This window comes from Seriola dumerili, unplaced genomic scaffold (assembly GCF_002260705.1).
Source record: "Seriola dumerili isolate Sdu_G_001 unplaced genomic scaffold, Sdu_1.0 BDQW01000230.1, whole genome shotgun sequence".
Classification (NCBI taxonomy): domain Eukaryota; kingdom Metazoa; phylum Chordata; class Actinopteri; order Carangiformes; family Carangidae; genus Seriola; species Seriola dumerili.
Window position 1 is genome coordinate 2,524,833 of NW_019174485.1, and position 25,956 is coordinate 2,550,788.

The following is a 25,956-nucleotide window of genomic DNA, read 5'->3' on the forward strand; positions in this document are numbered from 1 at the left end:
CAGAGAGAACAATCATGCCATGCTAAATTTATATTTTATTTTATTTTATATGATTTTCGTAATATGCACACAAAGTGCCCAACCTCCCAGGGTTTACAATACACCAAAAGTACAGTTGCAGTGGTCAAACATTTCATTTCATTACAAAATTACAGTACATTTTATAACTCAGCCTTAAACAAAATATTCTGCCTTCTCTCCCAAGCTTGGCAGATAAAATCTGATGCAAAGAAGTTCCCTCAGGTTCATAATCACCCAGCCAGAAGAAATTAGTATAAATAAAGGACATTTTAAAAGTATATCACTTATGTCCTCAGCAAAACAAAAAATGAACGTCATTCTCAGTTTCACCTAGCTCACACAACAAGCAAAGTCTGTCCTCATCTGGAGTGGCATTAAACCTGCCGTCTATCAGAAACAGAACAGTGTTTTTTTTTTTTTTTGCAATGAACTGTTTATTCATCCGTGAGTTTAGAAATCAAAACATGTGAACCCTCATTGATTTTCTAATGTTTATTTTTTACCTCAGAGCAGAGATAACTTTTATCAGAAATTGATTGGTTTCTCAACTGCTGCTGGGAAGTCATGAGGCATTTATTTGTTAAGTGTGTTTGTGCTTTCCTGTGTACAGAAACTTTTGGGTAGGGGAAGCATGAGACCATAGCAAAGTGAGGTTGAGGTGCAGGAGGAGGGAGGTGAAAGGATAAAAGGAGGGAGCTACAGAGCAGTAAACTACATTGACAGCAGAACGGGATCAGGAGGATGATGAGTAGGACTCAGCTGTGGCTGCTGGCCTCTCTGGCCTTTGCCTCTCAGACTTTTCAGGCTGATGGATCTCCATTGTGAGTAGATCTGCCTTACCTTTATACACTGTGTGCACAATTATTAGGCAAGTGAGTATTTTGACCATATCATCATTTTATGAATATCTTCCAACTGCAAGCTGTATAAACTTGAATGCTTATTGGATTTAAGCATATCAGGTGATGTGTATTTGTGTAATGAGGGAGGGTCTGGCCTAAAGATATCAAGGTGTGCATAATTATTAGGCAAGTTCTTTCCCTCAGACAAAACGGGCCGAAAAAGAGATTAAACTGACTCTGAAAGGTCAAAAATTGTAAAAAAAAAACAAAAAAAAAAAAAACAAAAAAGAGGGATGCAGCACTCATGAAATTGCTAAGATATTGGGGCCTGATCACCGAACCATTAAATGCTTTGTTGCAAATAGTCAATCAGGTCGCAAGAAACGTGTTGAGAAAAAAAGATGCAAATTAACTGCTAAAGATTTGAGAAGAATCAAACGTGAAGCTACCAGGAACCCATTATCCTCCAGTGCCATCATATTCCAGAACTGCAACCTACCTGGAGTGTCCAGAAGTACAAGGTGTTCAGTGCTCAGAGACATGGCCAAGGTAAGGAAGGCTGAAATCCGACCACCATTAAACAAGACACATAAGTTGAAACGTCAAGACTGGGCCAAGAAAAATCTGAAGACAGATTTTTCAAAGGTTTTATGGACTGATTAGATGAGAGTGACTCTTGACGGACCAGATGAATGGGCCCGTGGCTGGATCAGTAACAGGCACAGAGTTCCACTTCGAATCAGACGCCAGCAAGGTGGAGGTGGGGTACTGGTATGGGCTGGTATTATTAAGGATGAGAGATGAGAGTGACTCTTGACGGACCAGATGAATGGGCCCGTGGCTGGATCAGTAACAGGCACAGAGTTCCACTTCGAATCAGACGCCAGCAAGGTGGAGGTGGGGTACTGGTATGGGCTGGTATTATTAAGGATGAGCTAGTTGGACCTTTTCGGGTTGAAGATGGACTTAAAATCTACTCCCAAACCTATTGCCAGTGTTTAGAAGACACTTTCTTCAAGCAGTGGTACAGGAAAAAGGAAAAGAAGGCCATGATTTTTATGCAGGACAGTGCTCCATTGCATAAAGATGAAAGAATAATGACATGGCCCCCTTCCTCACCTGACCTAAACCCTATTGAGAACTTGTGGGCCCCTCTTAAACGGGAGATTTACAGTGAGGGAAGACAATACACCTCTCTGAACAGCGTCTGGGAGGCTGTGGTTGCTGCTGCACAAAACATTGTGCATAAATAGATATTCTCCTAAGAAAGCCAAAAACTCACTTTTACTGTCTTAAATATTCAGATTTGAGGTTTATTAACATTTTGGATTGACCGAGAGCACTGTATTTGTTCAACAATAAAATGAATCCTCAAAAATACAACATGCCTAATAATTGTGCATGCAGTGTATACTCTCACTGCGTTTTAATTAATGCACTCTAAACAGATATAAAATATACAGTCAACAGTATCAGGGGCTCCGTCCGATTTAAGTCTATGGAAATACGTATTATTAGTTTAATTCGGTTGCATTTCACTTGTGTCTTACATAATAAGCAACTTTAGTCCAATTTGCAGTTTGTGTTCACATTAGTCAAGGTAATGTGCTCTTTTAAATGATGCAAATAAGTAGTAAGCCTAAATTTCTGCAAACAGAGCCCAGAGCCATGATGAAATATTGTATTGATTCAGTGCTGGATCTTTATCAAGATAATTAATAGATCATTCATTGTGTTTAAAGTCCATGCTAGAGCAGATGACCCTGAAAATGTTTTTTTCTTGGAAATTGGATGAATTGAAACATTTACACAAAGACTCTGTGACGAAATGCTTAAAGGGATAAGAAACACTTATTTGGAACAAATTTATGTTTTTTTTGCTGTTTTTGTTGTGAGATAAGGATTGATGAGGATGAGGATTTCACATTGAAGCCATAACCTGTGAGGAAGCACAAATTACCTCATTATGAGCGATAACAAGCCAAAAACATCAGAAACAACTTCTCTGAGAAATTTACACATACAACCTTTGTACAGACAAAAAAACAAACAAATAATTCTATAAATAATGTGTCTAAACAGTGACCATATGTGGTCTATAGTGCCTAAATGCATACAATAAAAAAGGTACTTGTGCTTGTCATTAAGTCAGTAGTACAGTACATCCCTAACAGTACTAGGGCTGTCACTATTTATTCGAAATTCAAACATTCGTTCGAACTTGGGTGAAAAGTTCATATTCAAACTATAATAATGACCTGTTCGAAAGCTACAGTCTTTACAAGCCATCAGGCTATTTGAAGTAGTTTGCCTTGTGATCCAACAGAGGGCGCTCTATCGGCTTGAATTATTGAACTATCAGTAAACTAAGGAACTAAGCATGATAATGCCGTGTTGTTTTGTTATGAAAATGGACAATAGCAAGCAAAGTCGTCCTTAGCAGACAACCACGACACCAAAACATCCTAGAAGTCACGAATAAAGATAAAGCTGTTTGTTGACTTTGTAAAGAGCAGCTGCCTTACTCTTCAACAACAACAAATCTGCAGACTCATCTGTTGGCTTACCATCCCACTGAGCCAGCAGAGGCAGCACAGACAGCCAGAGCAACGCCAAGTGTACAGCCTCGTCAATCGATCTTGATTTTTTTGGAAAAAGTGACAGCCCTAAACAATACGTGGTGCACAGTGACAACAGTGTATTCTCTATCTTCTTCTTTTCCCACTGCTCTGCAGGAAGGTGATGTCTGCCCCCAACTTGTTGCGTGTAGGAACAGCAGAAAACATCTTTGTGGAGTGTCAAGACTGCACCGGAGGAGACATAAAGGTCGATATCAGCGTGATGAACTATCCATCCAAGGAAAAAAGGCTGGTAACCACATCTGTGACCCTTACCAGTGGAGAACACTTCCAGGGATTTGGACAAATAACGGTAGATGAAATACTGTTTCTCCTACTTGGCTTCATGTTCTGTCATGACCTCAATGTAGAATTCAGAAATTCTCATCATATAAACCCGTCCTGCTGCTCACACGCCACATCTCTCTTCAAACTGGCCTCAGATTCCTGCAGGAGACTTCAACAGGGATCCAACCTTGAAGCAGCGTGTCTACCTGCAAGCTCAATTCCCTGACCGCCTGCTTGAGAAAGTCGTCTTAGTGTCCTTCCAGTCCGGCTACATCTTCATCCAGACTGACAAGACCCTCTACACCCCAAACAGTATAGGTGAGTCCAGTACTACATCAGTGCTGAGAAACACTCCCATCTCTGTCAGAGTGTCTCTACATAACAATGTACATTAGAAAATACATAACAGTATGATTTTATTTAGATTAGTTGGACTAATGCATTTTTCATGTTTGTAAATGAATGACTGTACTTTAAACTACAGAAACATGAACCTCTTTCTCTTTCTGTCAGTTCATTTCAGGATGTTTGCAGTAACACCACGCATGGAGCCTGTGGAGAGGGACACCGTAACCCAAGCTGATACTACCATAGCCATCGAGATTGTGGTATTGTATTTTCACTTAAGCACAGAATCAAAAGTAATATTATAATTAGGGCTGGGTGATATGGCCTAAGAGTAATATTGCAGTATTTTTAGGCTGTATCGCAATACACAACATATAGTGATTTTTTTAAAATCTACTCAATAGAACTTCGTAAATACAAGATTTAACCCTTTGTTGCATAAAGAGACACTCTCATGCTTCGCTGCTGTTTTGTGTGATGTGGAAATTCAGCATCTCACCAGCCAAAATAGACAGGGAAACAATTGTTGATAGTCATACTAATATCATACCAGCAACGTTATATATAATTGACACCTTTAACTAGCCTACAGCTTAAATGTCTCGACTTTATATGAATATGACACAGACATGAAAAAAATATAACTTTATAAATATGAATATATATAAAGTTTTATCTATATATATATGTGTGTGTGTGTGTGTGTGTGTGTGTGTGTGTGTGTGTGTGTGTGTGTGTGTATTATATAACTTATTTCTAACCATTTTAGCAACTGCGTGGAGAGAAAGAGGAGACCACATGTAGGCTAGTAGATGGTCATAGCAGAAACCCAATGTTAGTAAAATTATGTTGATAATTTAACAGGTGAAGGGCAGTATTTTACAGGTGCTCTCTCTCTCTTTCTCTGTGGTGTCTTGCTCTGAACAAGGGTAAACAAAAGTCAAGGCAAACTGTATGTAGAATTACAGAGCTGCAACAGTACAGCTGCCACGAACACGCGTGGTTTCTAAACTTGGATAAACTTGCTTTGCCATTTCACTTTTTTCCCTTTTCAGTTCCCTCCGCTCCAGATACAAACACACCTCCTCACCTACATCACACATGCAGAGAGTTTTCTGGATGTGTGGGGTAGTATGTCAGTGAGAGGGAGAGAGCAAGAGGAGCGAAATGCCAAAGAGAATTTAATGCTGGCGTCTTAAAACAATTATGTGACAATTTATACTTGATGTTCGCGATATTGTCATTACAAAAAAACAGCAAAAAGATATATAGAGTATATTCAAGATATTGCCCACCCCTAATGATAATCATCTGTCACTGTTGAACAACAGGTCATTTCCCTACTTTCACCTTCTTCTTGCAAAATTGCCACTGTGAAACTTAATATCCTAAACGAAGACAGAAATTTTAGTGTCAGTCAAGACGCTGATCAGACTCATGGATGATAGACAAAAGATTTGTTGAAAAGTCTTTGTTGCAGTATGGTTGTACTACATGCATTTGTTAAGTGGCTAGGCTCACTGTTAATGGTTGCTCAATGTTGTTTGTGTTTAGACTCCTGAAGACATCATTTTCCCTCTTGACAGTGTCTCTCTGAAATCGGGAATCCACTCTGGAAGTTATCAACTTGGTGAAATTGTCAGGTGAGTATTTAATTTAATTAAATTTACATTTCTTTACATTCTGTTTACATTTCAACAGTAACAGGTGAATTCAATTCAATTAAATGACAAGTATCTTGTATATTTCAAGTGTATTTTAACATGTTTATAGTAAGTACAGTACAGCCCAGTACAGGTAATGTTGTACAGGTAATGTTGCCTATTCAGTGTTTTGACAACTAATAAAAAAATGATCAAGTCATACAAGGTGAACAAGATGAGGAGACACTTTGAATCCTTCGTACAAACACATAAATGAATGAATAATTCTTAGTTAAACTAAATAGGAGAGGAGACATAAACTGGAGTTGAGTGAGGTGTAACTTTGTTTAACAAATATGAAAAGTCTTAAATTCCTGGGCTCTGCAATCCTAAAACCCTGTTTGTGTGTGTGTGTGTGTGTGTGTGTGTGTGTGTGTGTGTGTGTGTGTGTGTGTGTGTGTGTGTGTGTGTGTGTGTGTGTGTGTGTGTGTGTTTGTGTAGTCTCGGGCTTTGGAAAGTGGTGGCCAGGTTTCACAGCAACCCACAGCAAAGCTACTCTGCAGAATTTGAGGTCAAAGAATACGGTGAGTCCCTTTTCACCCGAACTGTTATTTACTGTAAAACCTATAAAGCATTCACCTATTTTGACCTGATGTTGGACACAAAATAAAATGTATTTAATTTATCAGTGCTGCCCAGTTTTGAGGTGAAAGTGATACCTACGAGCTCCTTCTTCTACGTGGACAGTCCACAGCTCACCATGGACATTAAAGCTACGTATGTGAAAGTTTTACTTTGTGGCTTTGGACAACAAGTTTTAGTAGACGTATTGGAGGAGAAAATAAATAATGTTTTTAAGAGGTTGGAACTCTTGCTGTTGTAGTTTGTTAAAATAAAATGTCCTTCTCTTGTGGCTTTAGGTATCTGTTTGGTGAAGAGGTGGATGGGACAGCCTTCGTGGTATTTGGTGTTGTGCATGAGGGTCAAAAGAAGAGTTTTCCCGACTCCATTCAGAAAGTGCAGGTGAGCACACGGGGGTGACTGCAGATGGTTGCAACACTTTTTGCATTTCTCTCAATTAGTCAAGAGACTTTTTGTTCTAGACCAACGAAACATTTGCATATTAAACTTTCATCGTTTTGCTAATTTCCCATACACCCATACACTAAAATGATTACATATGACACATCATTACCCAATATTTATTTGAATGGAAGAATTCAGATGATGCAACTGATCCCAACCCAGGGGACAGTTGAAACACAGGTCAGGGATGGTTGCAACATATTGAAAATACATTGAATTTCACCAATTATCTCTTGCTTTTGGTCTCAATAAGAGCAGTATTCTGTAAATATGCACTGTTTTACAATATTATTATTATAATATTCATTTATCAAGTGATATTTATCAAAGAACATATATTGAGCTTTGTTTGCATAGAAGAGAGGCCTACCTTGTGTCAAAATAGGCACAATTTATCAATTTTATTGCTTATGATGAACAGAACAGGCAAATATACTATAAGACCATAAGAGGCTAACAAAATAATTCACAAAATAAGTTGTTTGTATTCTTTTATATGTATGTACAGTATGAATAAAATACAGTTCATGAAAAAATTACTTTCATACCTCCAAAACAAGTTTTTACATTAATACATGCAGCAGCAGAAGTTGAATGTGTGTCAGTTTGTTGGTCATTCTGTCTCATACAGTATGTGTTTTACAGCTTGGCTTTTACCAGACCTACAAAATATGCAAGACTATAAAGACTTGAAAATGTTTAGGATTTCCTATTTTTCAGATGACTGCTTTTATTTCAGTTACATTGTTACAGCCCTATCTGTAGAGATTAAGTATTTATGATGTTCAGAATGTATGTATTTTGTACCTATACCTGTTTGCTGGCTGTGTTACTGTGCCACTATCCTCTATTTCAAGGTGTATTTTTGTGTTATGTCAGATCCAGGACGGTGAAGGAGTGATCGTACTGAAGAGGGAGCACATCACACAGACCTTTGACATCAACGTCCTGGTGGGGAGTTCCATTTTTGTATCTGTCAGTGTGCTGACGGAGAACGGTAAGAAACAGACTGTGTGTTAGTGACTGTTCAGTATATTTGATCATTTGTTATTCATAATAATTCAGCAGCTCAAAGGGTTTATTCAGTATTACTGATGTCTAAATGCTTCATAGACTTCATATCAGGAAACGTACGTCAGAGATGGAATGGACATGTTTTTATTAATCAGTTTATCAAGTGAATGAACAAATGAAAAACACACTCCTGTCATCAGCGTGTGTGTGCATGTGTTTGCGTTTCTGCATCAACTCACAGGTGGTGAAATGGTGGAGGCAGAGTTGAGAGGTATCCAGATTGTCACATCACCTTATACTATCCACTTCAGGAGAACGCCCAAATATTTCAAACCAGGAATGTCCTTCGATGTTGCGGTAAAGTACTTAGATTTACATTTATGTAAAATGGCAGCAACAATATGGCTGTATTTCTACTTTATTAAAAGTCTTTTCTAAAAACATCCTAAAAAAATTTCATACCATATTTTTAGAATTTATTTACTTTTCAAACGCCACATGCAATTTAATGCTCTCTTAGTAACTAAAAATAATTAGTGCAGTGTTTCGATCTGTTATGGATCTTCATTATGATGCAAAAATATTCCAGGGGAAAAGTAGAAGTATTGGATCACTGTATTTTATCTAAGTCATAATACTTAATGCACAGCTAGTGCAGTTTGTAGACAAAATTATTTAATTGCCTTTACTAAGACGAGATTAATTGAATGACTTTATAAGACAGTAAGATGTTTTCTGATTGGTCAGATGTTTGTTTCTTTGATGGCAGGTTGAAGTTATGAATCCAGATGAAACTCCAGCAAAAGGTATTGCGGTGGTGCTGGAGCCAGGCGCTGTGAAGGGTTTCACTGCAGCCAACGGCATGGCAAAGGTTACCATCAATACAGTGGCAGGACTCTCAAGTCTGCTTATCACTGTAAGTCTCCAATTTTTCTTTTTCTTTTTTTTTTTTTTGAGGGTGGTGGTGGTGGGGTGGGGTTTGCAAGAACCTACAATTGTATCATCAGAACGTTTACAAAAAGTACAAAGGTATATAGTATCTTAATAAAGACATTATGAAAAAGATGACAGTGACATAGTGCGACAGGCACTGAGTTCAAAGGTAGGCCTTTAAAACTTGGCCGGGTACACCTCAGCTGAATTCAGATTCTGTCAATTAAGCCCAGAAGCTTCTAAAGCCCTGGCAGCGCTGTAATTTTCCAAGCAGTTTCAATGCATCATCAACTTAGTCTATGTAAATGTCTGACCAACTGGAATTGTGATATAGTGAATTAAAAACTAAACAGTTTGTCAGTAAACAATTGTTTGGAAAAATTACTTGTGTCGTGCACAAAATCCATAGATGCCCTCACAGACTTGGGAAAACTTAAGTTTGATAACATGAACTCTGTGGAGTGGTTAAAAAAATAGCTTTGATGACTTTGACTTAAGTGTATCTAAACCTCTGACTTGTGTGTATGCTTACTTGTGTGTGTCTCTAATTGCAGGCAAAGACCAATGATCCTGATATTTCACGTGAAAGACAAGCATCAGCCACCATGACAGCTCTCCCATATAAAACTAAGAGCAACAACTACATCCACATAGGTAAAGAAAGTCTTGAAATAACATCAGATGAAAAAACAAGGTGGTGACAGCAAAGTATGCACCATGTACAAGATCTTTTCAGCGTTGAACACTCACTACAAAATGTCATTTTTGCAGGTGTGGATACAGCAGAGCTGGAATTAGGAGACAATCTGAAAATCAACCTCAACCTCAACAGGCAGTTAAATAATCAACAAACTGATATCACATACCTGGTGAGAGATATTTTGAACATATGGACATATACACAGCTATTTTTGTTGCATGTTATGACCTACTTAGTGGGTAAGTGCTGATGTGTAGATCTGTGTCCGTAGATCCTGAGCAGAGGTCAGCTGGTGAAACATGGCCATTACAGGAATAGAGGCCAAGTACTGATTTCCCTGATAGTTCCCATCACCAAAGACATGCTGCCATCGTTCCGCATCATAGCCTACTACCATACAAATGACAATGAAGTGGTTTCAGACTCTGTTTGGGTGGATGTCAAGGACTCCTGCATGGGCTCGGTGAGACACACAACACTTGATTTAACAACATTAAACTAATTAAGTGAACAAACAACAGACACACAAAGTAAAAATGATTGTTTTCTATATTTAACATATTTCAAGTAATTGCTTTAACAAGTACAAAACAGCATTCTCATTCATTGCCTTTCCCTTCACATTTAGCTGACGTTGGAATCATCAAGACCTGCTGTGTCCTATGAGCCTCGCAGGATGTTTGGTCTGAAAGTCACTGGAGATCCAGAGGCCACAGTGGGACTGGTGGCAGTTGACAAAGGCGTCTATGTCCTGAATAACAAGCACCGCCTCACCCAGAAAAAGGCAATTTCTTTATTTCATCTTTAACTGTGAAAATATTTGAAATTGTTGTTTGTATTTTTGTGTGTAAATGATTTCCACCCTGCTTAGATCTGGGACATTGTAGAGAAGTCCGACACAGGCTGCACCCCAGGTGGAGGGAAGGACAATATGGGTGTGTTCTTCGATGCTGGGCTGTTGTTTGAGTCGAGCACTGCTTCTGGGACTCCCTACAGACAAGGTGACACTACTTTACTCTACAGTCTGACTGTTTTCCCCTCTCCTTCTAGACTCATTTCATCCTCCCCTTTTGTGGTATCTTGCCATGCAGATAGACTCAGAAACACTGTTTCCTAAATTACTTGTTGCTGTTCAGTTTTCCTAAATGCCATTTTTCAGTGCTGTGAGCAAGGCCTTTATTTTTAAGACCTTTGTTTTCAGGCACAGAAAACCAAGATTATCTGCCATATACCACTAAGGCCCTGTTCAGATCTGGCATTAACATGCATCTTAAGTGATCCGATCACAAGTAGTCAGCTCTTAAGTGCGTGAACACCTGGCTTTAAGATGCATCTTGAGTGACCACCTGTGATTGGATCTCAATTCCTCGCTCTCTATGCAAATAAACCTGTATGCATTGTTGTTTTAGCCAATCCAATGGTCAGATCTGTTGTCAATGCACTGATCAGATCTCAAATGTGTCCTCAATGCATCTTGTGTGCGTTCACACCTGTACTTAGAGCTGACCACTTGTGATCAGATCAACCGAAACGAATGTTAATACCAGGTCTGAACAGGGTCTAGGAGTAAGTGAGATGTGAAATAGATAACAGAGAAACACAACTTTGAGGCATTTCTATGTTGACTTCAACAGTCAGCCATGGTCATTTCCAGTTGAGCAGATTATGATCTTGCGTGTGTTGTTAGGGGACTAAAGCCGAGGTCCAACCTTGTTGGATTATGTTAAAGATCTAGTCTATGTTGTGTTTCCAGAATTGAAGTGTCCCACAGTGGCCAACAGGAGGAAACGAGCCAATACTCTAATGAACGTCACAACCAGCTTATGTAAGTACATAACACAGCTCTAAACTACCCAATAACCACACACACAGACAAATTATGTATATGTATTAGTGGAGGAGGAAGGATGCAAATAAGATGGATCCCTTTTTACTTTATGTATTTTTTTAGTTGTGACTTATTCAAAGGGTAAAGTTGTGATTTTGGGTGATGTAGATAAAACTGGCTTGACCAGTTAATTTTTCTCTATTTTTAATTTGACATACCTTAAATCTTTTATTTACAACTTTCCAGTTCACCCCTCGTCTTGTCTACATACCCTCACACCTCTGTCTCCCCTTCACAACCCTCTTTCTCTCCAGTGAGTCGGTATACAAATGAACTACAACGTGACTGTTGTTTGGATGGCATGAGGGATACACTTCTTTCATACAACTGTGAGAGGCGGAGTGAGTACATCTTGGATGGTGCAACCTGTATCGAGGCCTTCCTGCACTGCTGCAAGACGATGCAAAGTCAGCGAGCTGAAAAGAATGAGGAAGAACTCCAACTGGCTCGCAGTAAGAGATAGGGACAAAAGACAGGACAAAAGCCCAGGGCAGTTATTCATGGTCATACTGGTAGTTATAAAACGATCAAAATAGTAACCTTTTTAATGTCACTTCAGGTGAAGATGATGACAGTTACATGGACAGCAATGACATTGTTTCTCGCACCAAGTTCCCTGAAAGTTGGCTGTGGACCGACGTCAAACTGCCTGCTTGCCCTCAACAAACACCCAACTGGTGAGGCAACTGAAACATACACGCAACAAATACACTGATAACTTCATGTATGACAAAAGTTGAACACTTCTCTTTGCCTCTTCAAGCCTTATCACTTTTTTTGTTTCAGTGAGTCCACATCACTTGTGAAAAATGTTCCTTTGCAAGACTCAATCACAACCTGGCAGTTCACTGGCATTAGTCTGTCAAAAACTCATGGTGAGAAATCAGTGACACTAAGCTGTCTTGTGTTTTAGGTGTACCTGTCTAAACTTTTCTCATCAATTACACCTTTTGTTTCTCTTTCCCTGTTTCATCACTTTTTTTTATCCCTCTCATCTTTAGGTATCTGTGTTGGTGATTCATTAGAAGTAATTGTCCGCAAGGACTTCTTTATTGACCTCAGACTGCCCTATTCTGCTGTCCGTGGAGAGCAGCTGGAAATTAAGGCAATCCTTCACAATTACAGCCCTGACCTTGTCACTGTAAGTCTGTGGTACTCTGCTCTGTTGTTTCAGGCCAGAGTCAATGAGACCACATTTTTCGCCACATTGTTTGGACAGTAAATATTGGAATGATTATTTCTCCAGTCTTTGATAAGTGTAATCGCTGCTCATATGATACAACCTGGGGTCCATGAAACCTTACAAATTACAACATTTAATGTGAACCTTCTCGTTCTCAAGATCAAATTGATCCTCTGGGAAACAATTAAATCTAAGTTAAAACTGATGATAACGATCCTTATTAGTTAGTTAGTTCCTATTTAAGATAGGACTAATATTGTTGTTTTTATTTTTTATAAATAATGACAAAGACTACCTGAAATTGTTAAAAGTGGATATTATCAGTAAATGCTGAGAAGAATCAAAATATGTCATTAGCATCTGGTCCACTTTGTGTCAGGTCTTCATCTTTGATCAACTACACATATCTCACTCTCTTTAAGGTGCGTGTGGATCTTCTTGAGGAGGAGCATGTGTGCAGTGCAGCTTCAAAACGTGCAAGGTATCGTCAGGAGGTCAGAGTCGGGCCTGAAACCACACGATCTGTACCCTTCATCGTTATTCCCATGAGGGAAGGACAATTCCGCATTGAGGTCAAAGCAGCTGTTAAAGACTCGTCGCTCAGTGATGGAATCATGAAGATGCTGCGGGTGGTGGTAAGAGAAAAGACTCTAGTGGGTTTTTTTAATTTTTTTACCTATTAAAACTGTTCTGTTGTAGGAAAATGTTCAATCTGCAAAGAAAGGTAGTCAATATAAACTTTACATTACATCTCAGTTCTGTAACTTTGTGTGAGTACTTTCAGCCAGTTGCTGTTTGGACTGACTGGAATTGAGATGTAAGATGTAGCCTCTTTCTTGAGAGTCAAATCAAGTCATATTCAGCAACTCATCCAGATTAAATGGCCAATATATTGTTTATCCATGTTCTCTAGGACGACAGACAGAGGCGTTTTCTAATCAAAAGCCATTGCAGTTACAAATCACTGTTGATATATTAGATGTTGAAAAAAGCATTGTAGTTTTGGGGTGTCCCAGTAGCTCACCTGGTGGAGCGAGTACCACAAAGGCTTAGTCCTAACCTCAGCAGCCCGGGCTCGGGTCTGGCCAGTGTCCCTTTGCTGCATGTCATCCCATCTCTCTATCCCTGCCTATCCTGTCTCTCTCACTGTAGCTATCTGAATACAGGCCAAAAAAAAGTATTGTGTGTAAAGGTGTTCACCCTTTGCTATTTTGCTTGAATGTCCGAATTCTGAGCATATAACTGTATACACTATCTGTGTACAATATTCTCTGCTACCAGTCCTACAATGCTCATTTCCATTTAATGAATGCTAAAATTTACCATGTCTACAATTGTCAGTGATGACGCAAAATAATGGTGATAAGTAAGTGTTCAAAATCTCTTCTGCTCACTGCTGAGTGTTTATTTCCCATTTCTGAAATCACGTACTACCCCCCCCCCCATATAACAAACAGCGATCTCCTGTGACAAAGTCAAATCAGGCATCTCTTGCACATAACTTTGATGCAAATCATACAATATCTGCAAGTATTGTGCACAGCACAGCACAGTACTGCACAGTATTTTCTTATCAGTGTATAAACTTTTAAAGTAGTTGTGATTTCCAATATCTGTCTTGTCTTGTTTTTCCAGCCTGAAGGTGTACTGGTTAAAAGTCCAAAAATTATAACTCTAGACCCCACCAATAAAGGTGTAGGTGAGTTTACCAACTACATAGCTACATTGTACAGTAATTCAGTAATATTGTTTTCATTCCTTGAATCAATCCCCCAACTTGCACACTATTTCTCCTTTTAGCTGGTAAACAAGAAGAAATTGTGAACAGTGGAATTCAAAATAAAGATTTGGTGCCCAACACACCTACAAGCACACAGATCTCTGTGACAGGTGAGATTTGATGTTGTATTTGGTCATGTTATGTGGCACAGTGCCTGTACATGAATTCTGCATTGGTGTAGATTAATATTGTTCTTATTTGGAAATTATCACCTCACTGGTTGTGGGGAACCTTTGCATGTCTGTTTAGTTGTTTCTTCCTGTTGATTTATAATTTTTTGGTTTTTCTGTTTGTGTGTATGCATGCAGGGAGGGAACAAGTAGGTGCACTGGTGGAGGAAGCCATCAATGGGAAATCAATGGCTAGTATGATCTACCAGCCATCAGGCTGTGGAGAGCAGAACATGTTCCACATGACCATGCCTGTCATTGCAACCATATATTTGGACAAAACCAATCAGTGGGAAACTGTGGGCATTGCGAAACGGAACGAAGCCCTCGAACACATCAAGACCGGTGGGCCCACCCAGATGTATATTTGCAGATACCTGAAGTTTTACTGATGCCCCTCTGTGTGGGATTTTTAAATTTCTGAATTGGCTGAATTCGTATCATAACAGACAGTGAGGTAGACAACACGCTACCCCTGCCCCACAGATCCAAGCTACAGCAGGGACACTGAGATTGATTGAACTGAATGCAGCACATAGACACATAGACTACCGGGGCCGCACTCAAACAATAATTCAGGCCAGGAATTTGAGGCCACTTACAAATCATCGGACTGGTAATTCTGCAGGCTAAAACTATTTGTTGATTTAAGGGTTATCAGACTAGTTAGGAATTTGGACACTATGTTCATCTGGTTGGAAAGTTAGATTACAAAATACAAAAATGTGTGACTGACCAATAAATATGAGAAAATGTTCTATTATTACACAGCTCTCACCTGCTTGTTAAATTATCGCCGGTTAAGTTGACTGTTCACGGTACAGGCCAAAACGACCCTCAGGCCACCGGGAAATGTCCCGGTTCTCCCAACGGGCTGTCCACCACTGTGGACTACAGAGGTTTTCGCTAGGATTATCTTTTTTTATAAACGAAAACACATGCCATCAGAATGATTTTCAATAATAAAAGAAAAAAAATACACACAAGGGCACAGCTTCTTTAAACAAGGAGTCCAGTTTAAAAAGATTTCTCAAACTACCATCCAATGGATGAGATTAATGTCAGTCAGTAAAAAGGTTGTTTTGTTTGTGTACAGGCTACCGGAACGAGCTTGCCTACCGTAAAAAAGATGGATCTTTTTCTGCATTTCCCCATCGCCAAAGTAGCACCTGGTGAGGCATACAAACATCCATGAACCATGACTATGTGAGGATGGGTGTGTTTCATATGCAAATAAACAAAACTCAACAATTGCACCCTCTCCTTTCTTAGGCTGACGGCCTATGTGGCCAAGGTGTTTGCCATGGCCAACAGTCTGGTTGCAGTGGAAAGGAGCGTGATCTGTGATGCTGTCAAGTATGTGATTCTCAATGCCCAGCAACCTGACGGCTTGTTTCGAGAAATCGGGGGTTTGATTCACGGAGAGATGATGGTGTGTGCCCTGATTTCATGATTTCATCACACTTAAACTTCATGTTAAAAAAAAATAGCGCAGATTAAAACAAGTACATTCCATTGGCTACCTTATACGAAAAAAAAACATGTTTTTTTATGTGTGTGTGTGTGTGTAGGGTAATGTGCGTGGCAAAGATTCAGATGCCTCCATGACAGCCTTCTGCCTCATCGCCATGCAGGAGTCACGCACACTGTGTGCTGCCACTGTTAATGTGAGTATCTCACCTGCAGTGTTTTCTCTTACCTCCTTTTATTTCTTCATTTACTCACTCCACACTAGTGATGGGTGAAACAAAGCTTTTGTGGCACTGAACCAATATGAAGCAACTGACCATTGGCTATGCCCCATCCCCCTTACTTACCATTTCTACTCCTGTTTTGTTTACGTTCTTGCATGGAACACAGTTTACAATGATGATTGTGGCAGATATACCGCTCAAAAGAATGATAACAAAAGCAGGCTTGTATTTCTAGCCACCAGTCACAGTTAGGTTTTGTCAAATGTAGTTAGCTAACTAATTAAGCTAACGTTAGCTCTGTGAGTTGGTTGAAAAATGAAGTGCATTGCAATTATATTGTATTATTATTGTTTTATGTATTAGTGCGGTGAGGAAAAATGTTAAAGCAGACATTTCATTCTAACTGGGCTACTTAGTATATTTCTTAATAAACAATCACTGTTTGGGCGAAGGGTTTAGGAAACAGTCAGTTGTGCTGACATTGTTTGGAAGCATTTCACACATTCAAATTGGCGATATTTACTGGGCAACTTGTCTGGAAGGATTAAATCCAAGAGCATGATGACACAGTGAGTCAGAGCAGAAATTGGGTATTTTCTGTCATTTAGTGGTATTTTGCTAAATAAAGGTTATATTGTAAAAATATACTTTTCTAGAGTCTATGGTGTGGCTTTGAAATACTGAAGCAAATTGAAAAGTACATCTAGTATTCAAAACCAAAGATACCTCTCTGGTACAATAGGCCATGGTGGTGTTGTGATCGTTGGTGTTTTGAAGAGAGGCACCAAAATATCTTGCTATTGCTTTGGAAGATCAATTGTGTTGAGTGGTCTGCCTCACAAGTAATGTAACTACCCCACACCCCACTAATAACTGCAGCTAATGAGGCCCTGTTATCTCACCCATTTACAACCTTTCATGTTTCATGCACTGAAATCCCTGCTGTCTATCTTTTCTCCTGTTACACTGATTCTTAATTTACACTGATTTTTTTCTCCTGCTGTCCAGAGTCTGCCAGGCAGTGTAGACAAAGCAGTGGCCTACCTGGAGAAGCGTTTGCCTTCCCTCACCAATCCATATGCTGTTGCCATGACATCGTATGCCCTGGCCAATGAAAACAAACTGAACCTAGGCATCCTGTACCAGTTTGTTTCTCCAGGTACCGTCACACAACAATATTTATATAGATGCAAAAATAATACACATCCACATTATGGTCGATATTATGGGAAGATTTTAGCCAAAGATATAAAGATGATATATTTTGACTATCAAGTGTCCTTTTTTTTTTTTTTTACAAATGTTTCTTTAAGTAAGGTGTCTATGTTAAAAAACAAATATCATATTTCTTTAAATTGTCAAATTTCAATATCTGTATTGGCCTTAAAAATTCTTTATCAGCCGGGCTCTCATGTCTACAAGCCTGTATGTGAGTTTCTGCTCACATTTTACTTCCCTGTTTTTAACTTTATTTTAAGCATAATTAAATATTATAAGTTACTGAAGTTTGTCACAGGTTCTGCTTTGTTATAAAATGTATTTGTCTGTGTTTTCTATAGATTTCTCCCACTGGCCTGTACCAGGAGGACATGTTTACACAATGGAGGCCACAGCTTACGCTCTTCTTGCTCTGGTCAAAGAGAAGGTGAGTATGTCCCACTTATGTGTGTTTCACCAGCATGTTCACCTACAGAAACATGCAATCAATTCATTGTCTCTGCTACCTCACTAGATGGGCAAAGGGTTCATGAGGAGGAACCAAAAATCAGTAAAATGTGTTATATACTTCTAAGGGTCCATATTTTTCAAAATGTTTGGCTCATTCACTAATCATCATTAACTCTTTACATTTCTGCAGACCCCTTTTCAGAGCACCTCATAGTTATATATAGATATCTGAAGCATTTTCTGCCCCTCCATTAACATTTATTTTATTTTGGAATGAAAATCCAACTACAGAGACTTAAATATTAACCAAGAACAGTGTAAATGATTTCCATCTTACATTGCATGCGTCTCTCCACAACAGTCCTGAGTGAGTCCAGACTCCTGCCAAGCACAAACCCAGCCTTTTTTTACCATTACTCAAGACACAAAATTTCACACAAATGGTTAATGTTTTATGTTACTCTGGTTAAACAGAGATGTAACCTGAAACTAGTCAGAGTGGCGGAGGCAGACAACTGCAAGGCAGTAATTCTAGTTTCGGCTATATTGTAAAATGATCACCCAGTGGGAAAGTTAGAAGCAACTGAATATCTTTCTTATTTTGTCTCTCACGAAGCACACAACCTCCGTCTGGGTAAAAAACTGCTGGACAGAGTAGACACAGCGAGGTGTGCCTCTCGCTTGCAGGGCATTACTGGTGATTGTCTTTCATGGAAAGTAGCTTAAGTTTGTCCAAAAAGTCACTAGAGTTGTCGCTATGTGTAAATGTAAATCTGTTGACAAATGCATTAAGTTGGCAAGCAACAGCCAATGTGGAAACTCAAACACTCCGCCAGCCGACCTTCATGACACAGGCAGGTGGCATAACTTGATCACTCACTCACTTGCTCAGTCAGCCAGTCAGTCTGTCACATACATTCATTTTTTCATGGCTGGCTCCGCTGTTGCGGTCCACCTCCAATATACAGTTAACCACAAAGAGTTCAACCCATTTCTTGCCTTCTCTTAATAAAGGCCTTTGAAAAAGCCAGACCTATTGTGAGATGGTTCAACCAAAACCAGAAGGTGGGCAGAGGCTTTGGATCAACTCAGGTAATACAGGACTCTATCCATCTTGACCTCTAGCTGTTTTTATTTGTACTTTTTTTTTATGTGGGATTATAAGCTTTTTTTTCCTTTTTTTTTCTCACTCGTTTTCTCTCCAGGCTACTATAATAGTGTACCAGGCTATAGCAGAGTACTGGTCCAGTGCCAAAGAACCAGATTATGATCTGAATGTGGACATCTTGTTGCCAGGCAGGTCAAAGCCTGACAAATACAACTTCAACAGGGATAACCATTATGCCACAAGAACATCTAAAGTGAGAACACAAGCACACAAACTCACACACACACACACACACACACACACTTACTCACAGTGGCATGTTAATATCATCATTCCTGTTAGTTTCATTGTGCTTGTTTCTTCTGCTGATCCCTGTGTGTGTTTGTGTGCATATTTTAAATCCCCACAGATCAACGATATAAACCAGGATGTGAAAGTGACTGCCACGGGCACAGGAGAAGCAACAGTGACAGTAAATGAAATCTGTTGTTGGTGCTGTTGTGTATTGATGTGTCCTTTTTGAGACCAAAGATATTTTATTTTCTAACGTTGTGTGGACAATACTATTGAGATGGGAGCCCTATTTTCTTATCACAGTGCATGCAATATTAAAGTGCACTTTTCTCTGTGTGACAGATGGTGTCGCTGTATTACGCTCTGCCTAAAGAGAAGGAGAGCGACTGCCAGAAGTTTAACCTGTCAGTGGAGCTCATCCCAGGTAATCTGGTGCCCCCTCTCTCTTCCTGTTTATTGTCTATATTTGCTTTCATTTTATATTTGTCTACTTGTTTTTGTCAATTTTGTTTGCTTATCTACAAACATTGTGTTCTCCCTGGTGTCTATTGATCATTCTGACAAGTGTTTTTCTTTAATGAGAAAAGAATTTATGCTCATCTGATGTTTTGCTCCTCCAGTGAAAATGAATGAGGAGGAGAAGATATACAAGCTGAGAATACAGTTTTTGTAAGTACAATCAAGACCATAATACTGACAAGTGTTGCAATAACATGGCTTCATGAAGAACATTTTCTAACCAGCTGCGGCCCCTCCATTACTTCACTTCTTAGTCACTCTGTTTCTGTCATTCTTATTGTTTTAATTGTCCAATTAATGTCAACATTGCCCATTTTCTGCACAGATATAAGGACAAGGATCGTGATGCAGCTATGTCAATCTTGGATATTGGCTTGCTAACTGGCTTCACTGTGAACACAAATGATCTGAACTTAGTAAGCACTCTTAAAGATACACACATACCCACATAGAGTGCAATAGTCAAAACAAAGTGTTTTATGCTTTTGAATGTTGCCTGACAATGTGTGTTTGAATGTTTGTGTGTAGTTGTCCAAAGGCCGTGCCCGCACCATTGCAAGGTATGAGATGAACAAAGCCCTGTCAGAGAGAGGCTCGCTCATTATTTACCTGGACAAGGTAAGACATCAGTCTTTCTTCTCTCTTCCCCTTTTTCTCTCTGACTGGTTGTTTCTCTGTTTATCTGTGTCTCACCTTTGCTTTACATCTCTCCACAGGTTTCTCACACACAAACAGAAGAGATCGCTTTTAGAATCCACCAGACGCTGAAAGTGGGCGTCTTACAACCAGCAGCTGTGTCTATCTATGAATATTATGACCGTATGTCTCAAAGACACTATATGCTGCCTCAGTGTGCTTCAATATTTTTTCTTTGCTTCAGATACAGTAGATGTCAGAGTAGATAGATAGATCAACAGGCATTATTACATCTTGTTAAGTATTTAATGTACATTTACTCTGATGCACTGAAGTTAGCACAAAATGTTTTTAAATATCTTTCTTTCTTTTTGCAGAAACACATTGTATGAAATTCTACCATCCAGAGAGGAGAGGTGGAGAGCTACTGAGACTCTGTAGAAATGATGAATGCACATGTGCTGAAGGTAAACAGGCTGCCCACTTATAAACACTTGAATACTTGTAGGAACTCCAAAAAATAACATTGTGCTTCATGAAGCATTGGATCATTTGTCATCTTACATTGTCGATTCACTTCAGCAATTAAGTATTGCACCACAATAAATCTGGGCGTCTTGAGACCAAGAGAGTATTAAAAAGGATTGAAGGAGATGGTCGTGGAATTTGCCTTACAGTAAATCACCAGGTCATGACATAATCATCAGAACTTTGTTAGAGGCAACAAGCACCTGCAGGATCATGTTGGATCAGAGCAGCAGTCAGAACTAAAAAAAAAAAAAAAATTCACCAACATACTTAATACAGCTTCACTTACTCATCAACCCATCCACACACATGCACATGTGCTCATTTAACCGGGTCATCAGTTGTGTATTTATTTTGTGCCTGTTGTGTATTTTCAGAGAACTGCAGTATGCAGAAGAAAGGCAAAATCAGTAATGACCTGCGCATAGCAAAATCTTGTGAGAGTACTCCGACCAGCAAAATAGATTTTGGTAAGATGCAGTGTATATTATGTAAAGCATTCATCGTAATTAACTTGTGTGTTTGTGTAAAGAGATTGGAAGAATGTGAGGTAACAGTCTGCAACTTGTCTGTCCTTAGTGTACAAACTGAGACTGGAAGAATATAGAGATGGTGTGTCCACTGACATTTACACAATGCGGGTACTGGAAGTCATCAAAGAAGGTGGGTATTTATCACCTTTAAAACATCAAAACTGTTTGAACTGCCCGAAATCCCCTGATGCTTTAATGTGTTTCTAAGGTGGCATAGGATTTTTGTTTGTTTTTTTTGTTTTTGTTTTTGTTTTTTTGCACCTTCTTTTGCATCTTCTCAGCGGTGTTTCTACACAAACAGCAGTTCATGGCCATTTAAAGAAAACATTACACATTTTGGGAAGTACATTTATTTGTATTTGTGCAGAGAGGCAGATGAAAGATTGATGCCTGTATACTAAGTATCAAGCTACTCCTAGCAGCAGGCTAATTTGGCTCTTGTTGCCAGGCAACAAGTAGAGACTCTAGTTAACTAGTGGTCCTTACCAAAAAATAGTAACATTAACTCCTGCAAGATGGTGAATTATTTTACGATTCATTTTTTGTGCAGGTTAAACAAATGAGATACACTATGTTAATGAGTGAGCTGGTGCTGGTAGACAGATTCTGTCTTTTGAGCAGAACCCTAAGTTAGCCACTGTGGCTAGCTTCATGTTTACTGTACAAACATAAAGGTGTTCAGCTACAAAGAAAATAGGCCTAATTCCCAAAATATGTGACTATTCCTTTAAGCATGGTTCAACTGGTATTATGTGAGAATATAACATCAATGTTTTATACCCTACTGTACCTTTAGCTATGCATTTCATCCTTAAATATATTCTCTCTCCTCTGCTGTATGTTAATTACAGGAGGTTTTGATGTGGGTCCTCAGGATAAATTGCGTACATTCCTCAGTTATCCGCACTGCAGGGAGGCTTTAGGTCTGAGAAAAGGCAAAACCTACCTTATCATGGGCGAGTCCAAAGATATTCACAGAGACGACCAAGATCAATCGTAAGTTCTTTGTGTGTAGATATGTTTGTTTAGTGTGTGCAGCTCCATCATAATATTGTCTCCATGAAAAACATTTTATCTGTTTCATTGCTTTCTATTACTAAATCAAGTTTGACTATCTTGTACTCTCATCAATGTGTTACTGTATCTATTGATAGACTCATTGAATGTACAATTTTTGTGGGAAGGAGGAAGTTGTGCTTTTTCATGTTATGCATTCAACATGTGTGTTTCACTTTGCTCTCCTTAGGTATCAGTATGTGCTTGGTGAGAAAACCTGGATCGAGTACTGGCCCATAGAGGCAGAGTGTCAAACTGGGGAATACAGACTTACTTGTTTGGGCTTGGATGAGATGGTCCAGCAGTACGCACTTTTTGGATGCAATCAGTGATGAAGCTCAAGGAAATAAAATGTAGTTTTTAAATCTTTTTTTTCCATTATCCTTGTGTAAAACTTTCACAGCTCTGAGACGGATTAAAAAGTAACAGTGTTACACTCTTGATTAAAATGTAATGGTCTTAATCTCATTGATTGTGTCTTACATAAAGGTTCATTTTTGGTTAATGTAGAAAATTATTAGTAGTGGCTACCATTTGGCTGCTGTATAACAATCTTCAAACTATAAGTAGATGTTTGATGAAGTTGAGCTTAATGGAGTGATCCTACATTCCATAGGAAGGTCAGAATAATAATTTTATTGTTGGAAACTGTTGAACAAAGATTAAGGTAAATGTTGGTCTCAAGCGATATCGGTATAGTTCCAAGATCTTTGTCAGAGGTGATATAGTTTTGATATATGAAGAAGCGTATCTGCATATAGCAAAAGCTTATGTCCTCTATTACCGGATACTATTCTATCATAGTCGTCATCGTTAGGCCTGGCCATCGGGGGCTGAAGCCCCAAATATTTTACAAATAGCCCCGGATCTCAAAGATGTATTTTATAAATATATAAGAAGAAAAAAATAGCCCTGAATCTATTCCTTAGTCATTAAAATCATGCATTAAAGCCCTTGAAAATAAAATGAGGAAAAAAGGATGAAGGAGGCAACGAGGTGCAGGCAAGGCTATAGGAGGTGGAGGAACAACAGGACATCAGTGATAGTGACTTACCTACAGGCCCAGGTTGGTGAAGGAGAGGGCTCTTTAGCTTGGTAATCTAGCTCAGTGGTTCTCAGATGTTTTGTCTAAAGTCACACCTTACATTTTATGTGATGGCACAGTTCGAAAACTACTTGTCCTATTAATCTGCACTCACTGATACTAATGTGGAACATGGGCTGAGCATAGACAGTGGGAGGACCCCTTAACTTAATCACTATATCCAAAATTACCATATCAATAATCAAAGTTTAAGGATTGAAGTTCTACTGAGTAGAAGTTGGCAATATTCACCTGATTTGCCTTTTCAGGACTTCTAGTCATCCTTATCCTAAACCCTAACCATTAACAAATAAACATAGAAATAACAATTCCTGGCAACCAGAGGTATCACTCACCTGGTGGACAAACCACCTCACACAACCTCAGTATGTAGACAGGATGGATTCAATGAGTGAGTCATTGAGAGACATTCACTCCTCTAGGTCATTCCCACACACTACAGGGTCCAGGAATATACTAACTTTGTAAAGAGAACATACACTGGCTCAGAGCTAAGAGCCGGGGGCTTAGAGCCATGTGTGCATTGATCACGACTGTTTTATCCCCTGGGGGCTGCCGTACGTCTCAGGGGCGCCATCTGTCTTCTCCTGTGTTTCAACTTGAGTGATTTAAGAGAGTAATTTTCCATGGAACTTATGAATAGTTTAATTCTAGAGTTTACCTATAAACTCGCACATCCGTCTTCCACCATGACCATAAAACATTAAATGAAATAACAGACAGGAATAATATAAGTGACTCTTATCTAGAGAGAGACAGAGGAAGGGAGGTTGGTGTTTGTGTGTGTGTGTGTGTGTTTATGTATTCATGCATGGCACAGAAAGGCCGGGAGATAATCAGTCCTTTTGGTGCTACTTTTCCTATATAAGAAACAATCAAATATCAATAGACAGAGTCTTATTGTTACATGCTGGAGATTTTGCTTGGTGTCCATTCATTGATCTTCTGGAGCTGACCCTTTGACCCCTGATCTGGTTCAGCGTCTCTCTTCTAAAAGCATGTTTGTGAGAGAAGGGTCCTTTGTCTCTGTTTCCTATGAATTTGATAGGTTGATGGTGGGAAGTGTAACAGAGTGTCAATTTTGGGTCCATAACTGCATGTCCTTACAATGAACTTCTTTAACGGCTTGTGACTGATGCCAGGCCAGGTATGTCTGCTACATACTATAGATGGCCATAAGTTTCCCTGACTGTAAATGTCTATACAGGGGCTCTTCGCTACAGCCTAAATATAATTGCAGTCTGATGACAATGGAAATAGCTGCCCCAGCCTGAGAAATTGGAGGTGTGGCGTGTGAAAAGGGTACCACCAGTCTCATGCTCAATGCATGAGAGTTGGCAGCTCTGCACATATGTGTGTTTGTCTGTGGGGACAAAAACAAAGGCAAGATGACCGATTCAAAATGGTCACTGTGACCACATGGCCTAAACATGAAAGACCAGGGCTGCAGTCGAAAAGTCAAAATAATTTCCTTTCCAAACCCATTTTCCTTGACCTCGATGAAAAACACCACGAGATCAAGGAAAGATGTGAAGGAGAATTCATAAGGACTCAGCAAAAGACAATTTCAGCGTGGAGAGAATCCGACCACTTAAACTAAGCTTTTTTTTAAACTAACTTTATTTATAACACATGGAAGATAAATCCTCCTTTCCTAACCACAAAAACGGAGCAAACAGGATCGAAATGTTGAAATAAGATGAAATGAAAGGAATATACAAATAAAGAAAGCTGAGCCAGTAAAATAATAGTTGCAAGAAATGAGCAAGAAATATGAAGAAATTATATTCAGACATAAGTATATAGTTTCTTGACATATACACTTGTGATATTTCTATACAATTCTAACAGATTTGAAAGAGAATAAATATATATTTATGGATTTGGGCTTCAGTCGATCAGACAAAATTTTTCATCAGTTCTGGATCGTGTCAAACATAAAACAGCTGCTCTGTTGTTTCTACATTTATGTGGGTCTGCCGAGGTGACACTACAATGGCGCGTCTCTTTACATGTTGTGGCGGCAAGGAATTATGGGACGGCATTTTCTCCTTTACTTTCATAAAAGAAGGTCCAGTGTTTCCTATGCTAAATGAGATAGGTTGGGAGCACTAAAGCTCCTTTCCTCATCATTTAGAGAATTTGACCAGCTCCTATCATGGCTGCTGCTGAGACACTTCTGGGTCATTTCACTCAGTAAGGAACCTTCCTATGAGCAAAAAAGACTGATAGATAGATCTGACTCGTACCGGATTCGATGGTACGAGTCTCTACAACACCCGGAAGTGGGTTTTCTGAGTA

The 25,956-nt window shown here is 39.2% G+C and overlaps 1 protein-coding gene across 1 annotated transcript; it reads left to right on the top strand.

The window, feature by feature from the left end:
• The first annotated feature begins 733 nt into the window (after positions 1-733).
• LOC111229209 (complement C3-like) lies at positions 734-23,018 on the top strand. Its single transcript, XM_022755434.1, has 43 exons — positions 734-842; positions 3,599-3,794; positions 3,925-4,087; positions 4,283-4,377; positions 5,672-5,760; positions 6,262-6,344; positions 6,450-6,537; positions 6,681-6,783; positions 7,726-7,843; positions 8,102-8,217; positions 8,630-8,776; positions 9,348-9,447; positions 9,565-9,662; positions 9,765-9,956; positions 10,122-10,277; positions 10,365-10,494; positions 11,247-11,318; positions 11,636-11,833; positions 11,941-12,058; positions 12,168-12,256; positions 12,383-12,522; positions 12,987-13,199; positions 14,200-14,263; positions 14,365-14,454; positions 14,653-14,859; positions 15,611-15,686; positions 15,787-15,946; positions 16,086-16,181; positions 17,217-17,367; positions 17,768-17,853; positions 18,891-18,968; positions 19,082-19,237; positions 19,394-19,456; positions 19,621-19,702; positions 19,899-19,947; positions 20,123-20,213; positions 20,326-20,415; positions 20,514-20,616; positions 20,811-20,900; positions 21,339-21,431; positions 21,541-21,624; positions 22,346-22,490; positions 22,741-23,018. The coding sequence occupies exons 1-43, from the start codon at positions 763-765 to the stop codon at positions 22,880-22,882; spliced, it is 4,980 nt and encodes a 1,659-aa protein (XP_022611155.1). The 5' UTR covers positions 734-762; the 3' UTR covers positions 22,883-23,018.
• The last annotated feature ends 2,938 nt before the right edge of the window (positions 23,019-25,956 follow it).

Bases quoted from the DNA above. Each gene is read 5' to 3' on its own strand.
- LOC111229209 (XM_022755434.1), top strand. From the start codon at position 763: ATGATGAGTAGGACTCAGCTGTGGCTGCTGGCCTCTCTGGCCTTTGCC. The intron at 15,687-15,786 runs GTGAGGCATACA...CTCCTTTCTTAG, and splicing joins CATCGCCAAAGTAGCACCTG to GCTGACGGCCTATGTGGCCA. The intron at 19,457-19,620 runs GTAAATGAAATC...TCTGTGTGACAG, and splicing joins CAGGAGAAGCAACAGTGACA to ATGGTGTCGCTGTATTACGC.